The 21,779-nt window shown below is 44.1% G+C and overlaps 5 protein-coding genes across 6 annotated transcripts; 1 reads left to right on the forward strand and 4 right to left on the reverse strand.

Moving 5' to 3' along the window:
- The first annotated feature begins 2,982 nt into the window (after positions 1-2,982).
- On the forward strand, positions 2,983-3,931 carry LOC107304335 (cleavage stimulation factor subunit 2-like). Its single transcript, XM_015838045.2, has one exon. The coding sequence runs from the start codon at positions 2,983-2,985 to the stop codon at positions 3,673-3,675; it is 693 nt and encodes a 230-aa protein (XP_015693531.2). The 3' UTR covers positions 3,676-3,931.
- A 109-nt stretch (positions 3,932-4,040) lies between these two features.
- Positions 4,041-6,100, reverse strand: LOC102717350. The gene is made up of 2 exons (XM_006656778.3): positions 4,895-6,100; positions 4,041-4,475 (listed from the first exon to the last, which is right to left on the reverse strand). Exons 1-2 carry the CDS (start codon positions 6,048-6,050, stop codon positions 4,441-4,443), a joined length of 1,191 nt encoding a protein of 396 aa, XP_006656841.3. The 5' UTR covers positions 6,051-6,100; the 3' UTR covers positions 4,041-4,440.
- A 2,296-nt stretch (positions 6,101-8,396) lies between these two features.
- LOC102717625 lies at positions 8,397-9,842 on the reverse strand. The gene is made up of 2 exons (XM_006656779.3): positions 9,137-9,842; positions 8,397-8,733 (listed from the first exon to the last, which is right to left on the reverse strand). The coding sequence occupies exons 1-2, from the start codon at positions 9,840-9,842 to the stop codon at positions 8,699-8,701; spliced, it is 741 nt and encodes a 246-aa protein (XP_006656842.3). The 3' UTR covers positions 8,397-8,698.
- A 3,787-nt stretch (positions 9,843-13,629) lies between these two features.
- Positions 13,630-16,041, reverse strand: LOC121054658. Its single transcript, XM_040524812.1, has 2 exons — positions 14,920-16,041; positions 13,630-14,517 (listed from the first exon to the last, which is right to left on the reverse strand). The coding sequence occupies exons 1-2, from the start codon at positions 15,989-15,991 to the stop codon at positions 14,483-14,485; spliced, it is 1,107 nt and encodes a 368-aa protein (XP_040380746.1). The 5' UTR covers positions 15,992-16,041; the 3' UTR covers positions 13,630-14,482.
- Positions 16,042-16,250: 209 nt separating this feature from the next.
- On the reverse strand, positions 16,251-18,858 carry LOC107304316. 2 transcript variants are annotated; one of them, XM_015837942.2, is made up of 2 exons: positions 17,735-18,858; positions 16,251-17,346 (listed from the first exon to the last, which is right to left on the reverse strand). In XM_015837942.2, exons 1-2 carry the CDS (start codon positions 18,810-18,812, stop codon positions 17,312-17,314), a joined length of 1,113 nt encoding a protein of 370 aa, XP_015693428.2. In that variant the 5' UTR covers positions 18,813-18,858; the 3' UTR covers positions 16,251-17,311. The 2 variants fall into 2 exon arrangements, with proteins under 2 accessions (XP_015693428.2, XP_015693427.2); XM_015837941.2 differs by having other exon boundaries at positions 16,253-17,261.
- Positions 18,859-21,779: the final 2,921 nt, after the last annotated feature.

The raw sequence follows: 21,779 nt of genomic DNA on the forward strand, positions 1-21,779 counted from the left end.
TGCACCAACCATCCGGCGAGAGTAGTGGAGGAGGGTTTCGATCAGGTGCGTGTCTGTCACTGGTGGTACTCACTCTCTCCTAATTAGAATCTAATCTAACCTGATGCTTTTTTATTGAATAATTAGCTCTTGGTATTAATTCTTTCGGCTAATCAAAAGCTTTGCTGATTGTATATATATGCCTAATGTGTCCTGAGTGCCTGTGCATGTTTCCTGTTGCAGGCTGTTTCTGTCGTAATCAAGGATTGCTGATAGAGCCATGGTTAACTGAATAAGGTTTCGTTTGGTAGAGCTCTGAACTCTGATCCTAGCTTCAAACTTCAACTCCAGTAAGAGCTGCTTCTGTGGAAGCTAGAGAGCAGATCAAAACTGTTTGACTGGCTTGGTCTGCTCCAGAACTTCTAAAAAAGAGGATACGAAGTATATTGACAATAATACCCTTGTGGATCATATGGGGTCATGATTAAGCCATAACTTAATTATGTTTCTTTTCATATAATTAAATACTGATCATTTTTTAATTTGAGCAACACAACTACATGGTTACAAAATCTTATATGACAGTTAATATAATATAAATATTTAGTAATAATATACAGTCCATCCTTGTAGTTTATTTTTTAGGAGTAGTTCCGCAGTTCCGCTTCAAAAAAAGTAGAATCTGTACCGTTTGACATAACTCTGGTTTCAGATAAGTTAGAGTTGAGAGCTGAAGCTGTGCCAAACGGATCCTAATTATGTGGTTCCTGCCTTCTCTTCCCCCACAGATTTATTAAGAGAAATGCAAACGGAATCACACATAAATCCAGATATGAATCCCACTGTTGCTTATTGATTTTGGGTTTTGTATATTTCAGAAAGTATGTTTAGCTTTGAGCTCGAAATAAATTAATACTACATGTTAGTTTGGAATTCCTGAAGCTGGACAAGAGTTTTCAAGGAGTGGAGAGGCCTGATGTTCCAAGCAGATATTTCTGAGAGTAGTGGGTCGTAGTTAGCTTAATTTAACAATAAAAAGTACAAGAAATGCAAGGAGCAGCTTGGGCCTGTGCTTCTGATGAAGACATGTCAATCATTTGAGAACTCTCAGTTGCAGCACTCTGGCCTCTATATGTGTACTCAACACCTACTCAATTACAACCACACTAGACTACTGTTTGTGTTGTCCCTGAAACTTGAGCAAATGCTGTTCAGTTTGTTCAGTAGCAACAATAGCAATACCCATATCTGACAAATCATCTGCCATGTGATTTGTTTCAGTAAAAGCTACTATCACAGTGTGATCAGCTGGGAGAAAGGAGCACACACAGGAGAAAAGCTGAACCTGATCATGGATCATCAGGCAGGTTGCAATCTTGGCTCTTGCAGAGGTTGGCATGGCCATTTCCATGCACACGACATCCACGAGCAAGCACGCAACTTTTGCTTTGTCACTCTGAATATATATATATATATATATATATATATATATATATATATATATATATATATATATATATATATATATATATATATATATTACTCACTTTTGCATGGGCACTTGGAATCGTAATCTTTCAACATCAGGGGCAGTTGGCTGAAAAGAACGCCGAAATCGGTGCGTCGAGCTCGAGCAGGTCAATTTCGACGACAATTACTCCGACGACGCTGGCTAGATACTCCTACATGCACCAATAATGCAGGTGGTTAATTAGAAAGGGGTTGGTTAAAAGTTAACCCTGGCTCGATTAGCGAAAAAGTTGGTGATCATAGGGAAGCAAGGGGGTTTGGTGGTTAAGATGGCGACCTCGTGTCAACAAGAAATCAAAGCAAGTGGTGGCTATATAACCTGATCGATCCTGGTGGATTCATCGAACTGATGTGACATGTCCATGTCGAATCAACACTGACAACTAAAGTGATCGCACATCAAATAAATTTTACTTGTTTAGTTGTTACGAAATGCTACCTTCTCTTATAATAACTCTATTTTTTCCGTGTCTAGACCGTTCGTCTTATTTAAAAAAATTATTAAAAAATAAAAAAATTAATCACGCATAAAATACTATTCGTGTTATTAATCATAAAAAATCACGCATAAAATACTATTCATGTTATTAATCATAAAATTTATTTTAAAAATAATCTAAATTTTATTTTAGGATGAGGTAGTATCAATCAGTGAAGTTCACTGGCATTAGAAATTTTAGACATCTCTTGCTGAAATCTACGATTGAAAGGAGGACATAAATTGGAGGAAGACATGGGCACGAGTGCGGCATGACACATGGGCCATTCGACATGCTTGTTCCTGCCAGTCGGCACATGATCCCACGTGGATCGATGAATCGTTCAATGGCAGGCAAGCGGTTGACATGTACTCCAATCTGTTATAAAATATTCAATTTATTCCACGTTAAGACTCTCGGTAATTCATATATATACTAATCAATATATATATATATATATATATATATATATATATATATATAATATACAATGATACATCGATGAATCTAGATAAACTAAAAAAATATTATAATATAAAAACAGAGGGAATATTTCGGTGTCTTGCCCCGGATTCAAATTTCAAATTGGTCATAAGCTATGTGAGAAGGGAGCCTAAGTCAAATTCGACTCCCATGCTCCCGATAAACTCTTTGCAGATAGGCCATAAGCTGGAACGTGACTTGGCGGCCCATATCCGTCCTCGTGTGGGCCTAATCAAGGCCCATATTCGGAACAGACGAACGGGTCGAGGATCCATTTCCCGTGGGTTCTCCCAGCCCACTTCACGTGACGGCCTGACGGGCCGAATTTTCCAGGTAGAACGGCCCGGCCCAATAAACCTGTTCAGGCCCGGTCGGAGTCGGAGTCCGACGGCGACTTCGAAACGGAGCGCCGCGCCACGATAAATGGAGCCGAGCTCGCCGCGAACCGCAGGCCATCTCGCACAAGCTTTTTCCCACGTCCACGTCGATCGGCGGCGCTCTGGGACCCGACATGGCCGTGCCGCCGTCGTCCGCCATGGCCGTCGACGTGAACTGTACCTGCAGCCGCGTCGTGTACGTCGGGAACGTGGCCTTCCACGCATCCGAGGAGGAGCTCCGCCAGGCGTGCGAGCTCATCGGCCCCGTCCGCTCCCTCCGCCTCGCCGCCGCCGAACCGGCCGCCACCAACAAGCACAGGGGGTACGCCTTCGTCGAGTACGCCGACGACGAGACGGCCCGCAGCGCCTGCCGCAACCTGCACGGCCACCTCCTGCGCGGCCGCGAGCTCCGCGTCGGCCTCGCCGGCCGCCGCAGCAGTCGCCGCGGCGGCGGCGGCCCCGTCGGCATGGAGGACGCCGTCCACGCCGCGTCCCTCGTCGTGTCCGGCCGCCCCCTCGAGTCCGTGACGTGCTACCTGGCGGCGCGGTCGAGGCAGGAGGTGCGGCAGATGGTGGCCGAGCTGGGGAGCCACGGCGCCGAGGCCGCCGAGCTGATGAAGCAAACCGTTCCCGGGCTGGCCACCGCCATGGAGCAGGCGCAACATCTGCTCGACATGTACGCCGCCGAGGAGGAGGAGCTAGCCAGGAAGAAGATGAAGCGCGCGAGCGACTCCCCGCCGGCCGGCGGGGACCAGCACGCGAAGCTGAGCAAGGTCGTCGGAGCTGACGGCGGCGCCAGGGCTTCACCCATCGTCCCCTGCTTCTGATCTCGCTGAGCACTGTTACTACTCCAGTTGTCATCAGTTTGTAAACCTGTAAATTTGCAATCGATGCCAAGCTACATTCTTGGCCTCAATATGGTTGATGAGCAGACTCTTCAGTGACTACATTTTAATTAATGTTTTTACTTGTCAAATGTCATTAGGGCCATTAACTGTAGGAGCCCTAAGTGTAGACAAGTGAATTTGTAATCGAGCCAAGATACAGGGCTATGTTCTTGCTCATGATCTCTAGCTGTTGTTTCGCCGTGTTCAAGCTTTTCTTGAATCAATGATCAATTTATTCATAGAAAAAATCATCAGTTCCCAATACACGATCACTCGATCAGCATAAGGATGTTGTAAATCTCCTCCTCTTTTATGGGTCAGTGAGTGACAATTCTTTTATCTGTCTAATTACCCGCAGTTCGAAAACCGGGATGCAATTTATCTTGCTTGCGTGTACTCACCAAATCAGCCAAATAAAACTTGGCCCAGCTATCATATATGAAGATTAGAAACTTGAATAGTTATCGTCCAGAAGACATGGTAGTTAACCAACAAGTCTCACTCTTTTCTAAAAGCTAGTGAGATGACCATCATTACTTAGCCCTTCTCTCAGTAAGACTGCAAAACAGGAAAAACTAACTAAATTGGTCACCATTAGTGAACTCTTTTCTTTGCTTAAATTGCGTATCAGAAGAAGGAACTTCAAGCATCAGCTCTGCAGGAAGCCAACAGCAGCAGGTTCGTGTACGGCTGTAAGCGGCAGGATCATTCTGCTGGTGGCAATCTGTCTCTAGAATGATCTGTAAAGATACAGATGATTAAACTTATGAACGCAAGCTATAGCACAGAATTCACACCAATCAGGTTGGAAATTCTGAGAATTTACAGGATATATCAGATTTGGAATCTCTACTTCAGATCACTAGATCAGACAGAAGGATGCAACAGTGCGCAGGAACAGCAAATTAATCTTCTAGTATGTATATCTAGCCAATATCGATAGATAATTGTGATAGTAAAATGCAACAAACATATTAGATAGTGCTAAGTCGGTGCACATTTGGATATGACTAATTATCAGCAAATCGCAACTAATTAAGCAAACACATAAGCTGTTAAGGTTTAATCACGTCAGGTTTCAGCGGTACTTGACAGTCAAGTCAAAAGCGAACAAATGCACAGAACCTTTCCCATGGGTTGAGTTGCGAAGATCACGAACCTGGAGTGCAGAAGCTCATGAAAGGAAAAGCAGCATGGATTTCACCTCTCATCGTCACCACCTTGGCTCGTTCAGATGATCCCAGCTCAACGGTGAAGATGCCAGCACAAGTCCTGACGACGATGACGCGGACGCCTTCGGCGAAGCCAATCAACTTAATCATCGGGGAGATTGCATCGCGGGGGAGTAGCGTCTCGAGATCCTTGACTGCGGAGAGGCTCCATCGATCCGTGGACTCCTCCTTGGACCACAGGTGGACTCTGGACTGGCCCTCCATGTCCATGGCGGCGAACCCCAGCCCGCCACCCTCCGCGGTAACGAGGCAAGTGCTGCACCAGTGCACATAGTCATCGAACGGCGGCAAGGTGATCGCCGCTAACCTCATCCTGGCCATGTCGAACTCCAGGACACTGTTCCAGCCACAGTGGAAGTACAACGCGTTCCCCACGAGGACGCTTCGTCTTCTCAGCATGACGAAGAAATTCGGGAGACCAATGTAGGTCGGATCGCTCCACGCATCAGTCTCCGACGAGTAGACGGCGGCAATCGTGGGTTTCCAGAAATCGCTGCCCACCAACGCGACGCGGAAGGGGCCGCCGTGGCAGTTGAGATGATTACAGCCGCCCACCGCGCAGAACACGGCCGCGCTCCAGTGCATGTAACTCCACATCTCTGGCACATCCAGTAGCTTTTCTGCACCAGTCATGGGGTCCGATACGAGGATTTGCTTGGGCATTCTGCCGGTCGTAGATTGGAATGAGAGGAGTAGTTCGGATGATTGACTGTCGCGGGTGATAAACAGGGCGCGGCCGTGGCGACAGTCACACGGCAACCAGTCCACGAAGTGGCTGGGAACGATCGGGCGGAAGGCGGTGGTGGGGACGAAGCCGGAGCGTACCATCCATTTGTAGTCGACCCTTTCCTGGTCGAGCGATTCGCAGAAGAAGCCTAGGATTGGAGGCGATCCGTGGAGGACGCGGTAGGAGCGGAGGAAGTCGGGGTCGGTGAGGAGGCGGCGCCACTGGCTGCAGACGGCGGAGAGGCGGGCGAGGGCCGCGGGGTCATCCGGGGGGATGCAGAGGAAGATTTCACCGAGCACGTCGTCGTTCAGGTCTATCGGCGGGCCGCGGCGGCGCTCCGGCTGCGGCGGATTCATGCTGCTCGGCGTGGTGTTGGGTTTAATTTTGGCCGTTCCGTTTGGGTGGGGACGAAATGCAGATGCCGGCCAAGCTGCCCGTTGCTCGCTCTACTTATAGCTGGTTGGGTTCAACCAGCTCAAGGGGGGTGTGGGCCCCAGATGTCAGTGGAACTGACCTGCGGTACAGTTTGATCGCTTGCGTCTATATGCCTTCTTCTACGCGTGAAGTGAACCTGCCGAATCCACGTTTCGGCTCTAGTTTTTGCAGTGAATTTCAGAGGAATTTATTTTGGATTTGCTTAATTAACCCTGTTCCACAATGGATCAACAACCTGCAATTCTTGAACTGTCAAATTTCAGATGGAGTCCCTTTCTGTGCGATATATTGCACTTGCATGTTGCAAGATACTCGCGCTTGAATAGATGAACATTCTGCGATCCACATTGTTAGGTCCACCTAATAGGCTCAATATTTACTGACTCAACTATGCCTGTGTTAGCCACATAGATTATTGTCATTTTTTTCTCGGCTTCTACGTACTCGATTTTCAAACTAATAAACGATAGATGTTTAATTTTAGAGTAAAATATATGTTTTAGAGTAAAATATATATATATATATATCATCTTGTCTCTCTAAAATAGATGTTTAATTTTAGAGTAACTAATTCTATTGTTTACACCATGTCATATTTATTATCATAAAAATTAGATAATCTTTTATCGTTTATCTTTAGCCAGAAAAGAAATGTACCGTATGTGTTTCGCCAATGTATGGAAGATGGATTTATATATGTCGTTTGGACATCCACTTCTTTTGTGTATATTAGATAAACTAGTTGTGTGCCCACGCAATTGCACCGTTAGCACATATGCAAACTTTACTAGAATTTAAAATACTATATTTTTCAACACATGGTTAGCTTTAAAAACCGTTAAATAAGAAGTCAGTAGTCTCGGGTCTTCACAAATATAATGAAACCCTACAGTTTTTGGGTTTCTAATTTAATAATTTTTAAAAGACCCACTAGCAGGCCACCAACAACTTATTTTTTTGCTACTCCATCGCTCACCCGGGTGGTCTAACGCCCTCTCTATTTGTTGTCATAGGGGCATTAAAAGATCGAACCTTGTTGTCATAGCTCCATTCTCCAGTTTTTAGAAAACCTATCGACCACTGTTGTCTTGCTCTTTCGTTGCCTTGAAATATGGTGGGGATTATTGGATTTAATTGGGTAGTTGATCCATTTAAATCAATTAAATCAAATAAATTTCATGGTTAACGATGGTAGGAATCATGTGTATTCATATCTCATTGGTTTAGGGTTATTAAGTGAAAAGATGTAGAGTTTTCTCGAATTATTTAAATAATTGATTAATGGAGTGGCAATCTTCTCAATATCACTAATTGATGGTTGGTTATGGTGAAACGGTGGTTGATGGATGGTTAGTACTCCCTTCCTTTTCACCAACCATGAGACCATTTATCTCTATCTTCCTTGTCTTCTATAAAAGAAGAATGCAATTGATGTCCCATGCACGAAAGAGAAGACATGTATTCTATTGGTTAATCATCTATAATTCGCTTCTGTGTTGTCTCTCTTCATCCCTGGTCCGGTGAACTTGTGCACACAAGTTTTCTAGGCAAGCAGGCCTCTACGAACATACACTAGACCATGAGTACATGCATGGGTAGATCAACAAATATTGTTTAGGGGAGCGCTACAGATGCGATTGCTCATCATTCCTCAACAATTTCTACAACATCTTCATCAAGCCAATGGCAACCAATGACATCAATATGTTCAACGCTGGGAAAAGAGTTGGCGATGGCAATGGAGGAGGCAATGTGAGAGGAGGCAATGACAATGGAGGTGCTGTCAACGGAGGCGGATGCGATGGTGGTAACCTTGGCGGATCAACTAGATCGACTACTTTCTTTGCATAAGAGATTCGTTGGATGATCTCCCCGAGCACTCGAGCAGTCCTTCTTTTGCAAACTTGCAATGTTGATATCTATCTATCTATCTCCTGAAAAGGAGGCTCCACATTTATTTTGAGGTCTAGAAATTTTCACATTAATTGAAGAAAAAGAAAAAACGTTAGATCATGATGGGTTCAGAGTATAGCGGTGTAGATTAATCGGAGAAAAAGATAAAATATACACCGTTAGATCATGGTGGGTCTAACTTATAACAGTGTAGATTAATTGGAGAAAAAGAGAAAAATCTACACCGTTAGATCATGGTGATGTCATTTTTTAATGGTCAAGATCGAATAGTGGATGTAGATAGAAAATTTTATGTTAGAGTTGTAGAACTAATCAAATATACTACTATTTCCAATTGGTATTGTTTTATATTTCTGGACTCAACTAAAAGGAAGGCAACGGATAAAAAAAATTTACCAGCCATACCGGCCAGAAGAGACATGGTAGTTAACTAATAAGTCTCACTCTTTTCTACAAGCTAGTCAGATGACCATCATTAGTTCATTACTTAACCCTTCTCTCAGTAAGACTGCAAAACAGGAAAAACTAACTAAATTGGTCACCATTAGTGAACTCTTTTCTTTGCTTAAATTGCGTATCAGAAGAAGGAACTTCAAGCATCAGCTCTGTAGGAAGCCAACGGCAGCAGGTTCGTGTATGGCTGTAAGCGGCAGGATCATTCTGCCGGTGGCAATCTGTCTCTAGAATGATCTGGGAAAATACAGATGATCAAACTTGTGAACCCAAACTATAGATCAGAATTCACACCAATCAGGCTGGAAATTCTGAGAATTTACAGGATATATCAGATTTGGAATCTCTGCTCCCGATCACTAGATCAGACAGAAGGATGCAACTGTGAGCAGGAACAGCAAATTAATCTTCTAGTTATGTTATATCTAGCCAATATCGATAGATAATTGTGACAGTAAAATGCAACATTTGGATATGACTAAACTAATTATCAGCACATCGCAACTAATTAAGCAAATACTTAAGCTGATAAGTTTTAATAGCATCTGGTTTCAGCAGTATTTCGCAAATTCGCAGTCAAGTCAAAAACGAACAAATGCACATAACCTATCCCATGGTTTGAGTTGTGAAGAACACGAACCTGGAGTGCAGAAGCTCATGAAAGGAAAAGCAACGTTGATTTCACTTCTCGTCGTCACCTCCATGGCTCGTTCAGATGATCCCAGTTCAATGGTGAAGATGCCAGTACGCTTTCTGACGACGATGACACGGACGCCTTCGGCGAAGCCAATCAACGCAATCATCGGGGAGATTGCATAGCGGGGGAGCAGCGTCTCGAGATCCTTGACTGCGCAGAGGTTCCATCGACCAGTGGCCTCCTCCATGGACCACAGGTGGAGTCTGGACTGGCCCACGATGGCGGCGAACCCCAGCCCGCCGCCCTCCACCGTCACGAGGCAAGTGCCGCACGAGTACACATGGTCCACGAACGGCGGCGAGGGGATCGCCGCTAACCTCATCCTGGCCATGTCGAACTCTAGGATACTGTTCCTGCCGCAGAGGAAGTACAACGCGTTCCCCAGGAGGACGCTTCGTCTTCTCAGCATGACAAAGCAATATGGGGGACCAATGTAGGTCGGATCGCTCCACGCATCAGTCTCCGACGAGTAGACGGCGGCAATCGTGGGTTTCCTTTTCCTCGAATCGCTGCACACCAACGCGACGCGGAAGGGACCGCCGTGGCAGTTGAGATGATTGCAGCCGCCCACCGCGCAGAACACGGCCGCGCTCCAGTGCATGTAACTCCACATCTCTGGCACATCCAGTAGCTTATCTGCACCGGTCATGGGGTCCAATACGACGATTTGTTTGGGCACTCTGCCGGTGATGAACAGTTGGGATGATTGACTGTCGCGGGTGATGAACAGGGCGCGACCGTGGCGGCAGTCACACGGCAACCAGTCCACCAAGCGTCTGGGAAAGATCGGGCGGAAGGCGGTGGTGGGGACAAAGGCGGGGCGTGCCATCCATTCGTGGTCGCGCCATTCGCAGAAGAAGCCCAGGATTGGAGGCGATCCATGGAAGACGCGGTAGGAGCGGAGGAAGTCGGGGTCGGTGAGGAGGCGGCGCCACCGGTTGCAGACGGCGGAGAAGCGGACGAGGACCGCGGGCTCGTCCGGCGGGATACGGAGGAAGATCTCACCGAGCACGTCGTCGTTCAGGTCCGGCGGCGGGCGGATTCATGGTGCTCGGCGTGGTGTTGGGTTTAATTTTGGCCGTTCCGTTTGGGTGGGGACGAAATGCAGACGACGGCCAAGCTGCGCGTTGCTCGCTCTACTTATAGCTGGTTGGATTCAATTAATCCATTATTAGCTATAAGTGCTACAATAATTTATATGTACTAATGATAAATTAATTAGGCTCAAAAGATTCGTCTCGCGGTTTACATGTTAGTCATGAAATTAGTTTTTTCATTCGTGTCCAAAAATCCTTTCTAACATCCGGTCAAACGTTTGGTGTGACACCAAAATTTTTTATTTCACTAACTAAACAACCCCAACGGAGTACCTTTGTGTCCGATGTCACTGATTTGATTAACCCTGTTCCACAATCGATCAACTACATGCAGTTCTTGAACGGTCAAATTTGTGATGGAGTACCTTTCTGTCCGATGTTGCACTTGCAAGTTGCAAAATACTCATGGTTGCCTTGATGAACATTCCACGATCCACATTGATTGAGCAAGATAAATAGAAGAGCTACGAACTGTTTAATTTTTTTATCTATACTCCTATAAAAATAAATAGGGGCAGTGGTGGTTGCAGATTATCTATCCTCACTATAGTTTTATAATTTAGCACTTAAATTTCTTAATATTAAAAATCAGTTAAATATAGATTCATATCTACATATAAATTCAAATTAAGGTGAATATTTCATATAAAAAAATTTGATAATACATCATAAAATCCATAGCAAAGCTATGTATTTAACTAGTTTCATTAAAAGATAACATAGAGGTAACTTATACAATATTTAAACATACTCCCCCAGTAAGTTCAATATTTATAGGAACTCAACTATGGTTGTGTTCGTCTTAGATTATTCTCAGATTGTTTTTTGACTTTTGCATGGACGTTTTTCAAACTACTGGACATGTATTTTTTTTCAAGAGTTTCTATATAAATGCTTATCAAAATTAAATTTCTAAAATAGTTTTTTAAAACTTTGTAGTAGCTGATTGCATCATTTACATAATCTAATAGCTATCAAAAAATCAAATAATCTTTCACCCTTTGTCTTCATCTTAAAAGAACGCAAACTATGTGCTTTGCCAACGTTTGGAAGATGGATTTTCATTTCTCGTTTGGATATCCCTTCTTTCTTGCATATTATATAAACTAGTTCGGTGGCTTGCGTAATTGTGCCGTTAGCACAGATACAAACTTTATTATGATCTAAACTATTTTATTTTTCAATACATGGTTAGCTTTGAAAACGGTCAAATAGTGACTCATTGTCTTGGATCTTACCAGATGTAATGAAACCCTACAGTTTTTGGGCATCTAATTTAATAGTTTTTTAAAATACCCACCAGCTAGCAACAACTTATTTTTTTCGCTACCACATCTACTCACCATGTCTACCATCCCGCCTATTTTTTTGTCATACAGACCTTTAAAAAAAAAAATCAAACCTTGTCTCAATGGAGCTCCCATTCTACAGTTTTTAGTAAACCTATCGACCATTATTGTCTTGCTCTTCGGTTGCCCCTTCCCTCAGTACGTTGCTTGTATATATGTTGTGTTGATTCTTAATTATGAGTTTATATTTTTCATGTACTCTTTATTATCTTTAATCATAATTTTAGGTAATTATACATTCTATTTTGATACATATTCTTAATTAATGTATATGTTGTATATATGTCGTGGTGATTCTTACTTTTAGGTGTTATTGATGTTTCATTAGTATTATTTGTACTGAAATAAAATTCTTAGTTTTTAATATATTTTTCATCTTACATTTAATTAATCTCATTTTGTGTTTTACAGATGTCCTTCTTTTTGTATTATTTAATTCAAAATGTTTCTAAAATATATCTTTGTATTGTTTAATTCAAAATTTTTCTAAAATTATATTTCTATATAGTCTCAGTTTAATTTGGAAGGTTCTATATATAGTCTCAGTTTTGGGATTTGGGAATATGCACTTGTGTCAAAGAGCGGATGAGCTTTACTTTTATTGCCTATGCAACTTTGTTTTTTTCTTCCATTTTTTCCAACACTATATTAGTTGTACATATTATTGTTTTTCTCCTTTTCTCTAGTTATTTTCCGATCTTATGGCCATTATGTTTTGGGATTTGGGAATATGCACTTGTGTCAAACAGCAGATGAGCTTTACTTTTATTCCTATGCAACTTTGTTTTTTTTCTTCCATTTTTTTCTTTTCCTATCAGAAGCTCCTTACTACACGCATGCACAATACACGTTACAGACTCCTTAGCCTACCTGTGTCCGATTCACAATGATAATATCTCATGCATCCAAATTGAAAAGAAGACACCTAGTCAAAAAAATAAATAAATCTCAATTATGTAATCTAGATATATTGTAATCCGATGGTTTAGATTTTCTCTCTTTTTTCGATTAACGTGATAATTTATAGCATCTAGAGCAAACATTTGGCATCCTTTCAAAGATGCCTTTATAATATAAATTCGGGGGTTCCTGACGCCTAGCAAATAATGACATATGCCGAAGAGATTGCAAGGTTCTTACTCCCTGCTGCCTTCTGCCGGGTCGGCTGAAGAAGCCGGTCAATTTCATTAAGATTAGGGAAGAAAAAAAACAAAATATGGTAGGTTACAACACAGCAGCAGGCTGCCGGGACTGACTCAGCGCCAGTTGAGAACCTAAACAGAAACAGTAATTTTGAGATATCATGTACCACTCTTTTCTACGTAAAATTTAAATTTTTTTCCCATCCTTAAGGAGTTACCATAAGATACTATTTTTTTATGTAAAATTTAATACCTACTAAAATTTATATAAAAAAAGATAGATTATGATACCTCCTCGAGGGTGAGAAAAAAGCTCAAACAGAAAAGCACAGTGAAACACTGCTACTTATAGCTAACATCCTACCGATTACTTTGGAATAACCCAGCTTCCAGCCACAGTTTGATTTCACCTCTCACTTCTTTGAACAGCCGAAAAGGTGAGTGGCTCTTTCCTTCGAAGATCCGAGCATTTCTCTCCTTCCAGATCATCCAGGCTCCAGCACATCATGAGAAACAGCGAATCAAAGGATTTTCTGAACTTGATTTGGAAAGACATGTCTCCTGGTAATTGCATTGGTACGGTACTCCTACCCAGCTGCGCCAACATCGCCCACACCGCATTAGAGATTGGGCAGGTGACGAACAGGTGGGTGCAATTTTCCGGTTGGACATCACAGAGCGGGCAAAGCTGTCTGTTAGGCCATCCCCGTCTCTCTAAATTGTCTGCATATAGTGTGTGCATGTGTATGTGTAATTCAAAAAGTTCTCATTTTGTTGACTCAGGCTGGAAAAACAGTCAAATACAACCAGCATCATAACGTAGTCAATTTCAGAGTATTTTAGCCGTTGAACCGTTAGAGTTTCACTCATTTTATAGACAGAAAGTTTCAAGCCATGACAGAAGAGATCCGATTGCATATTCTACAGTTGCTCTGCAGTTCTCCGAAGTCTTGAGCATCTACCATTTGGCAAGAACTTGTAACCATCATGGCGTGAATTCATCTGTATCCAGCCTGAAATTGTTAGATGTAACTTGACCTGAATTCTTCAGCCCCTGAATTATCTGGTTGTGCTTGCCGATTGACTGCAAATTGAAGTATCATGCCTCCTATAAACAAAATAAAACATAGCTCTCATTCGGTTGATGATCTCCCCCAACACTCCAGCAGTTTGTTTTGCAAACTTGCAATGTTGATATTCGTTGGAAGACGTGCAAATCCCACAGGATGCACGGTTTCAGATAGATATCTGATGAACAGCATGCCCTATAAATTCCCAATACATGATCAGAATCTCCTTTTCTTTTGTGGGTCACTGAGTGACAATTCTTTTATCTCTCTAATTACCACAGTTCAAAAACCGGGATGCAATTTGTCTTGCTTGCATGTACTTGGCTACTCAGCCAAATAAAACTTGACCCAGCTATCATATATGGAGATTACAAACATGAAACATTATCATCCAGAAGAGACAAGGTAGCTAACTAACAAGTCTCACTCTTTTCTAAGACCTACTCAGATGACCATCATTACTTAGCCCATCTCTCAGTATGACTACAAAACAGGAAAAAACTAACTAAATTGATCACCATTAGTGAACTTTCTTCTTTGCATAAATTGCGCATCAGGAGAAAGAACTTCAAGCATCAGCTCTGCAGGAAGCCAACAGCAGCAGGTTCCTGTAAGGCTGTAAGCGGCAGGATCATCCTGGCGGTGGCAATCTGGCTCTAGAATGATCTGTAAAGATACAGATCATTAAACTTGTGAACGTAAGCTATAGCCCACAATTCACACCAATCAGGGTGGGAATTCTGAGAATTTGCAGGATATATCAGATTTGGGATTTCTGCTTCAGATCAGACAGAAAGGATGCAGCAGTGCACGGCAACAGCAAATTAATCTTCTAGTTACAGGTATCTAACCAATATCGAGAGACAATTGTTATAGTAAAATGCACCAAAAATATTAGATAGTGCGCATTTGGATATGGCTAATTATCAGCAAGTCGCAACTAATTAAGCAAACACAAAAGCTATTAAGGTTTAATCACGTCAGGTTTCAGCAGTACTTGGTATTTAGGTCAAAAACGAACAAATGCACAGAACCTTTCCCATGGTTTGAGTTGTGAAGAACATGAACCTGGAGTGCAGAAGCTCATGAACGGAAAAGCAGCAACGATCTCACTTCTCGTTGTCACCATCTTGGCTCGTTCAGATGATCCCAGCTCAACGGTGAAGACGCCAGCAAGCGTCTTGACGACGATGACACGGACGCTGTTGGCGAAGCCAATCAACTCAATACTCGAGGAGATTGCATGGCGGGGCAGCAGCGTCTCGAGATCCTTGACTGCGGAGTGGTTCCATCGATCCGTGGCCTCCTCCTTGGACCACAGGTGGAGTCTGGACTGGCCCTCGATGGCGGCGAACCCCAGCCCGCCACCGTCCGCCGTCACGAGGCAAGTTTCGCCCCAGTCCATATTGTGCATGAACGGCGTGGGGATCCTCGCTAACCTCATCCTGGCCATGTCGAACTCCAGGATACTGTTCCTGCCGCAGAGGACGTACAGCGTGTTCCCCACGAGGACGCTTGGTGTTCTCGGCATGAAAATGAAATTCGGGGGACCAATGTAGGTCGGATCGCTCCACGCATCAGTCTCCGACGAGTAGACGGCGGCAATCGTGGGTTTCCAGAAATCGGTGCCGACCAACGCGACGCGGAAGGGGCCGCCGTGGCAGTTGAGATGATTGCAGCCGTCCACCGCGCAGAACACGGACGCGCTCCAGGACATGTAACTCCAGATCTCTGGCACACGCAGTAGCCGCTCTGCGCCGGTCATGGGGTCCCATGCGAGTAGTTGGGATGATGCGGGCACGTGGATGAACAGGGCGCGGCCGTGGCGGCAGTCACACGGCAACCAGCGCACGAAGCGGCTGGGAACGATCAGGCGGAAGGCGGTGGTGGGGATGAATCCAGAGCATACGTTCGGTTCGCAGAAGAAGCCTAGGATCGGAGGCGGTCCGTGGAGGGCGCGGTAGGAGCGGAGGAAGTCGGGGTCGGTGAGGAGGCGGCGCCACCGGCTGCAGACGGCGGAGAGGCGGACGAGGACCGCGGGGTCGTCCGGCGGGATGCGGAGGAAGATTTCACCGAGCACGTCGTCGTTCGGGTCCGACGGCGGGCCGCCGCGGCGGCGCTCCGGCTGCGGCGGATTCATGCTGCTCGACGGCGTCGTGTTGGGTTTGGTTTGGCTGGCCGTTCCGTTTGGTTGGGGGACGAAATGCAGAGGCCGGCCAAGCTGCCCATTCCTCGCTGTATTTATACTACTAGCTGCTTAGCCAAGGAGAGGGGGTGTGGGGGCCCAGATGTCAGTGGAGGTCACTAGACATATCACGCAAGAAGATTGTTCCTGTTGAAAGATGCAGAGAAAGCTTTCAGTTTGTTCAGAGGCTTTCAGATTGTTCATCAGTTTGTTTCAGTTCGTCTCTGTGATGTTGATGAAAAAGGGGTTCAGTACATGTTGCTGTGCTGAGCAATATTGGGCAACATGGGAACTATAAAACCAGGATCACAGGAGGAGTTTCTAAGCATATATGATTCTGGTGTTGACTATTGTTTCAATCCATGCTTTTCTGTGACATTAGGCCAATTGCAATATAAAATGCAGCTGCATCCAATTTTGGATGAAATGATACTTGGGGGACAAGTGATTGAAACAAGTTCAAAGCAAAAAATGAGATATGTAGAAGAGATTGCAAGGTTCTTACTCCCTGTTGCATTCTCCTTGCATATAGTGTGCGCATGTTTATGTGTAATCCTAAATGCTCTCATTTTCTTGATTCAGGCTGGAAAAACAGTCAAATACAGCCAGCATCACACCGAAGTCAATTTATCCGTTGAGCCGTTAGAGTTTCACTCATTTTATAGACAGAAAGATTCAAGCCATGACAGAAGAAATCAAATTGCATATTCTACAGTCCCTCTGCAGTTCTCCGAAGTCTTGAGCATCAACCATTTTGCAAGAACTTGTAACCATCATGGCGTGAATTCATCTGTTCATTCTTCAGCATGATATCTAATGCACAGGATGCCCTATAAGTTCCCAATACATCATCAGAATCAGGATGTTGTAAATCTCCTTTTCTTTTGTGGGTCACTGAGTGACAATTCTTCTCTCTCTAATTACCATAGTTCAAAAACCGGGATGCAACTTATCTTGCTTGCGTGTACCAGCCAAATAAAACTTGACTTTCCCCAGCTATCATATATGGACATTACAAACATGAATCATTATCATCCAGAAGAGACACGGTAGCTAACTAACAAGTCTCACTCTTTTCTAAAACCTACTCAGATGACCATCATTACTTAGCCCTTTTCTCAGTAAGACTGCAAAACAGGAAAAAAAACTAACTAAATTGTACCAATAGTGAACTCTCTTCTTTGCTTAAATTGCGCATCAGAAGAAAGAACTTCAAGCATCAGCTCTGCAGGAAGCCAACAGCAGCAGGTTCGTGTAAGGCTATAAACGGCAGGATCATTCCGGCGGTGGCAATCTAGCTCTAGAATGATCTGTAAAGATACAGATAATCAAACTTGTGAAAGTGAGCCATAGCCCAGCATTCACACCGATCAATTTGGAAATTCTGAGAATTTACAGGATATTTCAGATTTGGGATTTGTGCTTCAGATCAGACACAGTAACAGCAAATTAATATTCTAGTTATATATATATCTACCCAATATCGATAGACAATTGTGATAGTAAAATGCAACAAACACATTAGATAGTGCTAACTCGGTGCACATTTGGATAGGACAAATTATCAGCAAATCGCAACTAATTAAGCAAACACATAAGCTGTTAAAGGTTTAATCGTGTCAGGTTTCAGCAGTAATCAAGTCAAAAACGAACAAATGCACAGAACCTTTCCCATGGTTTGAGTTGCCAAGCACAAACCTGGAGTGCAGAAGCTCATGAAAGGAAAAGCAGCATTGATTTCACCTCTCATCGTCACCACCTTGACTCGTTCAGATGATCCCAGCTCAATGGTGAAGATGCCAGCACACGTCCTGACGACGATAACACGGACGCCTTCGGCGAAGCCAATCAACGCAATCATCGGGGAGATTGCATAGCGGGGGAGCAGCGTCTCGAGATCCTTGACTGCGCAGAGGTTCCATCGATCAGTGGCCTCCTCCTTGGACCACAGGTGGAGTCTGGTCTGACCCTTGATGGCAGCGAATCCCAGCCCGCCACCCTCCGCCGTCACGAGGCAAGCGTGGCACCAGTACACATAGTCCACGAACGGCGGCGAGATCTCCGCTAACCTAATCGTGGCCATGTCGAACTCCAGGATATTGTTCCCGCAGCAGAGGACGTACAGCGCGTTCCCCACGAGGACGCTTGCTGCTCTCGGCAGGGAGATGAAATTCGGGGGACCAATGTAGGTCGGATCGCTCCACGCATCAGTCTCCGACGAGTAGACCGCAGCAATCGTGGGTTTCCAGAAATCGGTGCCGACCAACGCGACGCGGAAGGGGCCGCCGTGGCAGTTGAGATGATTGCAGCCGCCCACCGCGCAGAACACGGACGCGCTCCAGGTCCAGGACATGTAACTCCAGATCTCTGGCACACGCAGTAGCCGCTCTGCGCCGGTCATGGGGTCCAATGCGAGTAGTTGGGATGATTCGGGGTCGCGGATGAACAGGGCGCGGCCGTGGCGGGAGTCGCACGGCAACCAGCGCACGGAGCGGCTGGGAACGATCGGGCGGAAGGCGGTGGTGGGGATGAATCCAGAGCATACCTTCGGTTCGCAGAAGAAGCCTAGGATCGGAGGCGGTCCGTGGAGGATGCGGTAGGAGCGGAGGAAGTCGGGGTCGGTGAGGAGGCGGCGCCACCGGCTGCAGACGGCGGAGAGGCGGACGAGGACCGTGGGGTCGTCCGGAGGGATGCGGAGGAAGATCTCACCGAGCACGTCGTCGTTCGGGTCCGACGGCGGGCCGCCGCGGCGGCGCTCCGGCTGCGGCGGATTCATGCTGCTCGGCGGCGTCGTGTTGGGTTTGGTTTGGCTGGCCGTTACGTTTGGGTGGGAGGCCGGCCAAGCTGCCCATTCCTCGCTGTATTTATACTACTAGCTGCCTAGCCAAGGTGAGGGGGTGTGGGGGCCCAGATGTCAGAGAAGGTCACTAGACATATCACGCAAGAAGATTGTTCCTGTTGAAAGAGGCAGTGAAAGCTTTCAGATTGTTCAGAAGCTTTCAGATTGTTCAGAAGTTTGTTGCCGTTGGTCTCTGTGATGTTGATGAAAAAGGGGTTCAGTATATGTTGGGAAAACAGTTTTTAGCACACGGCTATAGATACACCCGTGTGCTTGCATGCTATCTAAATAGTCATCAAAATTTTTTAACAAGATAGATTAATATGAGTTATATCAATCCATAAACATGAAAGTTTAAATTCAACTTGTACAAATTGTAGCAAAAAAAATAAACAAAACTGAAACTAAGTATACGTATATTTATAATTGTTTTTGTTTTGTTTGCTACAACTTATAGAAGTTGAATTTAAACTTGCATGTTGGTGGAGTGATATAACTCATATTAAACTATTTTTTATGACTATTTAGATAACATGCAAACAACGGGTGTATGGAGTTTTTTTTTTTTTGAAAACGAAGCCAGCGTGAGCTGGTGCTATATTAAGAAGAGGTTAGAACAAAAGCTGATATACAAGATTACAAAAGCCACGCATGGCCTGCTCCCTAGGCACAGAGTGACTCGAAGTAGTGGAAACTAAACGAAAATTCTCGCAAGGTTATTTGCCCCGCAGGCCTTCCATAGGCTGATTTCATCAAAAATCTTGGCCGCAAGCTGTTGTGCGGTCATTTCTAAGCATATATGATTATGGTGTTGACAATTGTTTCAATCCATGCTATTCTGTGATTCATCAAATCTAGCCACTCATATTTGTTTGGAATATCTCATCGGTTTTAGGCTTACTCCAGAAGTTCAAGGTAAGCAAGGGTGTTAAGAGTTAAGATCCTGACAATGTATACTCACCGTGAGACAGTGAGTGGTTCATTCTTTAATGTACTTACTTTCAGACTACTTGCTTCACCTGAAGGGTTTATGGTTACCCCCACCATCAAAAGAAGTGAAAGTGTATCTTTCTACCCTCGGCCTGTGAGTTGCTTTAAGAGTCATCTCGTGGTACATTCCATTGGAAGAGAAGTATTTACAATCTTTTGTTTTTTTTTAAAAAAAAACAACTTGGATCCATCTTATAGAGAATTCCTGTCCAGGTTCATATTTACAGCTATTCCTACTCACACCTTTTGTGTTGAACAAAATAGGTCAAAACAATCATAAAAACTAACAATCGTCTCGTTGATTTGAGATCTGTGTAATAAAATGTAGGTAAAATGGAATCTGATAATGGACCAACTTCTCCATGGATCCCGTTCAGAGTTCTCTTTGAAACAATTTAAGACAGTATATCAGCACTAGCAAGGGAACTGCTCTTTCATCGTTATCAAGAGCTGAAGGTGTTACTGTCTTGACAGTATAATTTTCTGTTATAAGCTGTCACTGGATATTGCTGTCAGTTCTCTTGTGTGTTTCATCCAATGTTGCAAACCACACTGTTTTCTATTTGTTAGGAAATATTACTCGTGAGGAAATGGTGAAGAAAATGATCATAATAGTTGGAGAACATTTTCTTTTGGATTCCTTAACGAAACTAAACTACAGTGTAATCCTGCTTGTGTACTATGTTTATAGTGGAAACAGTAGACGAGAGCCCTGCTGAAAACATTTGCGATAATAATAAGAAATACAGTGTCTGCCTTTTATTTTATTAACATGAAAACCGAGACGAAATCTGATTAATTAAATGGCTTACCTGTTTCTGTAGTATGTTCTCTGATAGCCTCAGAATTAGCTGTGCCACGTGGCATGGTTAATTGCCCGAGAATCGGGGCAAAATTCAGTATACAGAGATTCCTGTCCAGGTTCATATTTAGTTATTCACACCTTTTGTGTTGAACAAAATAGGTCAAAATTATCACAAAAACTAACAATCATCTCGTTGATTTGAATAATATTTGTGCAGTTGCCTTTTCTGTTCTTGTATCATGTTAAACTTTCTTTATGTCTATTGCAGCCGTCAGAATGGTACAAGTCTCTTGCAGAGTTTGATTGTTATCCATTGAGTATAGAAGTGGATCCTGTCTCCAACAGCACAACAAACATGAACTCTGCATCTGCAAGAGCTAGCCATGATTCCCAAGCACCAAGTGTACAGCCTCAGAAACTTGGACCTGTGGATTCCAGAGGAGAGGGTTCTACAGTATTAAGCATGACACTCAAAGGACAGCAGTTCTCAATCCCAACTTCCCAAGTATGTGTTCTGAAAGCTCTTCATCCCATTGCACAAAAATTCAGGATTCTGTTGTGAGGATGAGACCAGATGACACCCTTATAATCAGGGATAGTGTTAATGGCTGTGATTCTGTTGGACCAAGCATTGAATCTCATTGCCATGCTCTCCTTCCACAGAGTTTTGATTCTGAAGAGCATGCTTCTCGTGTATCAATGTTCAGAAACTCTGCAGCATATGAAAACTCGTCATCATCTCTGCGTGCCGAAGGCAATGATGCCGCAACTTTAAACGTAGCCCCTCAAGTCCACTCCACACAGCAAGTATGCCCCCTCAAAATTGTGCACGGACGGGTGCACCACCTCGCCTCTGTCTACCAAGAAGTATGGCGCCCCGCCTCCGTGTACTGAGGAAGATTTCGAAGGTTCATTCAGCAAACATGCCCGAAGGTCACACTATTCCAGTGTAGCAACTATGGTTCCTGTCATCAGTATACCTTCGCTATTTAATGTTACAGTAAAGAGCAAATTTACCACCCTCGAAAAGATACCTCAAAATTTACCAGAGGTATCACTATCTTAGTAACTTAGATATTATGAGATACTAAATTTTACATAGAATACAG

Source organism: Oryza brachyantha, chromosome 6 (assembly GCF_000231095.2).
Source record: "Oryza brachyantha chromosome 6, ObraRS2, whole genome shotgun sequence".
Classification (NCBI taxonomy): Eukaryota; Viridiplantae; Streptophyta; class Magnoliopsida; order Poales; family Poaceae; genus Oryza; species Oryza brachyantha.

Coding starts and splice junctions, on each gene's coding strand:
- LOC107304316 (XM_015837941.2), bottom strand. CDS start 18,812: ATGAATCCGCCGCAGCCGGAGCGCCGCCGCGGCGGCCCGCCGTCGGAC. Junction 17,262..17,734: donor CATGAGCTTCTGCACTCCAG/GTTTGTGCTTGG, acceptor GGCTTCCTGCAG/AGCTGATGCTTGAAGTTCTT.
- LOC107304335 (XM_015838045.2), top strand. CDS start 2,983: ATGGCCGTGCCGCCGTCGTCCGCCATGGCCGTCGACGTGAACTGTACC.
- LOC121054658 (XM_040524812.1), bottom strand. CDS start 15,991: ATGAATCCGCCGCAGCCGGAGCGCCGCCGCGGCGGCCCGCCGTCGGAC. Junction 14,518..14,919: donor CATGAGCTTCTGCACTCCAG/GTTCATGTTCTT, acceptor GTATCTTTACAG/ATCATTCTAGAGCCAGATTG.
- LOC102717350 (XM_006656778.3), bottom strand. CDS start 6,050: ATGAATCCGCCGCAGCCGGAGCGCCGCCGCGGCCCGCCGATAGACCTG. Junction 4,476..4,894: donor CATGAGCTTCTGCACTCCAG/GTTCGTGATCTT, acceptor GTATCTTTACAG/ATCATTCTAGAGACAGATTG.
- LOC102717625 (XM_006656779.3), bottom strand. CDS start 9,842: ATGACCGGTGCAGATAAGCTACTGGATGTGCCAGAGATGTGGAGTTAC. Junction 8,734..9,136: donor CATGAGCTTCTGCACTCCAG/GTTCGTGTTCTT, acceptor GTATTTTCCCAG/ATCATTCTAGAGACAGATTG.